Below are 1,722 nucleotides of genomic sequence, written 5' to 3'. Positions count from 1 at the left end.
TCCTGTCCTCAATCTAAAGGGTGTGAATTCCTGAGTCAAGACTGTACATTTCCGTATGCTTTCCATTCAGTCGATTTTCCTCTGGTCGGTCCAGGGGATTTCCTGGAGTCTCTGGATCTGCAGGATGCTTACCTGCATGTTCCAGTGGCTTTGTCTTCTCAAAGATTCCTACGCTTTGCGGTGGGCCAGGACCATTTTCAGTTTTGTGTCCTGCCATTTGGCCTCATGTCCTCTCCACGGATTTTCACCAAGGTGCTGGCCCATCTGGTGGCTCTTCTACATTCCAAAGGGGTGTTTGTCCATCCTTATTTGGACGATATTCTGATTCAAGCGCCCACTCAGATTATGTTAAGGAGGCATGTGGCCCGGGTTCTGTTGGTCCTGCAAAACCAAATTTTTTTGGTCAACTGGGGGAAGTCAGATTTGGTCCCTTCCCAGGATCTGGTTTTTCTCGGGCCCGATTTCTGACTCTTCAGGGCTTGGTGACTGTGTCGGAGAAGCGGTTGGTGTGCCTCCAGTCTCAGGTGTTGTCGATCTTGTCGCAGCCGGCTCCCAGAGCCCTTCAGTGGTTACGTCTGCAGGGTCATTTGGCATCAATGGTTTTTCTAGTACCGTGGGCACGGTTTCATCTTCTTTGCCTGATGAACTGGTTTCTCGTTTGTTGGTCTCTGGGGTCGAGTTCTCTTCGGACAAGGATTCCTGTGTCGGGGTTTGTTCGCAGGGAGTTGGGTTGGTGGCTGGTGCCGGCTCATCTTCGTGTGGGGGTGTCTTTATCTCCTCCTCACCCGGTGGTAGTGATGACCGATGCCAGCCTCTCCGGTTGGGGGGCTTGGATGTGGTCGGCTCAGGTCCAGGGGTTTTGGTCACCTCTGGAGGCCAGACGCTCCTCGAATTGGCAGGAGTTGAAGGCGGTGCTTCTTGCTCTGATTCATTTTCAGGAATCCCTGAAGGGTTTGGACGTTCTTATTCGGACAAACAACTTGGTGACCAAAGCTTACGTGAACAGGCAGGGAGGGACCAGGTCGCGGTCGCTGTTCCGCATTGCGAGGGACATTTTTGTTTGGGCGCAAAGGTGGGTTCTATCCCTGTGAGCCACCTACATTCAGGGGGTAGTCAATGTTCGGGCGGATCTTCTAAGCTGGGTCATTCCTTCGTCTCAGCTTTTCTTCCTCCGGCTGTCTCTGTTTCGTCACCTGATTCACCTGTGGGGTCTTCTGGTGTTGGTGTTTGCCTCCCCAGAGAATGAGAAAGTAAGGCGCTTTTGCTTCCGGTTTCGTTGTCCTCAGGCTTGGGTGGTGGACGGGATGTCGTGTCCTTGGCCTCAGGATCTTTTGTACGCATTTCCAGTTGCTCCATGCTTTTCTGTTGAGGGTACGTCTTCTGAAGGCCAGGGTTCTCTTGATCTCACCCCATTGGCCACGGGCCAAATGGTTTCCGTTGCTTCGGTTGATGGCTTCCGGTCACATGTGGACTCTCCCTCTCTGTCCCTCGCCTCTGGAGTTTCCTTGCCTTCCGATGGGGTCGTTGAGGGGGTTGCACTTGATGGCCTGGAGGTTGAATGGAGGGGATTGACGTGCTTAGGGGTTCCGGTCGCTTTGAGTTCTACTTTACTGGCTTCGCGGCATCGTTCCACTTTACTGTCTTATGGTCGGCAGTGGATGGTTTTTTCTTCCTGGTGTTTGCGGCATAGGTTGGATCCTACGGCTGCTTCTCTGTTTGAGG

The 1,722-nt window shown here is 53.0% G+C and overlaps 1 protein-coding gene across 1 annotated transcript; it reads right to left on the bottom strand.

Annotated features, from left to right (window-relative positions):
* Window positions 1-417: 417 nt before the first annotated feature.
* On the bottom strand, window positions 418-1,356 carry LOC138249504 (uncharacterized). The gene is made up of 2 exons (XM_069203458.1): window positions 1,203-1,356; window positions 418-962 (listed from the first exon to the last, which is right to left on the bottom strand). Exons 1-2 carry the CDS (start codon window positions 1,354-1,356, stop codon window positions 418-420), a joined length of 699 nt encoding a protein of 232 aa, XP_069059559.1.
* Window positions 1,357-1,722: the final 366 nt, after the last annotated feature.

This window comes from Pleurodeles waltl, chromosome 8 (assembly GCF_031143425.1).
Source record: "Pleurodeles waltl isolate 20211129_DDA chromosome 8, aPleWal1.hap1.20221129, whole genome shotgun sequence".
Classification (NCBI taxonomy): domain Eukaryota; kingdom Metazoa; phylum Chordata; class Amphibia; order Caudata; family Salamandridae; genus Pleurodeles; species Pleurodeles waltl.
This window is presented reverse-complemented; position numbering and strand designations above follow the sequence as displayed.

What these genes read in the sequence shown, in the direction of transcription:
- LOC138249504 (XM_069203458.1), bottom strand. Translation starts at nt 1,356, where the DNA reads ATGGAGCAACTGGAAATGCGTACAAAAGATCCTGAGGCCAAGGACACG. An exon ending in AACACCAGAAGACCCCACAG is followed by an intron (nt 963 to 1,202) that starts GTGAATCAGGTG and finishes TGTCCGAATAAG; the next exon opens with AACGTCCAAACCCTTCAGGG.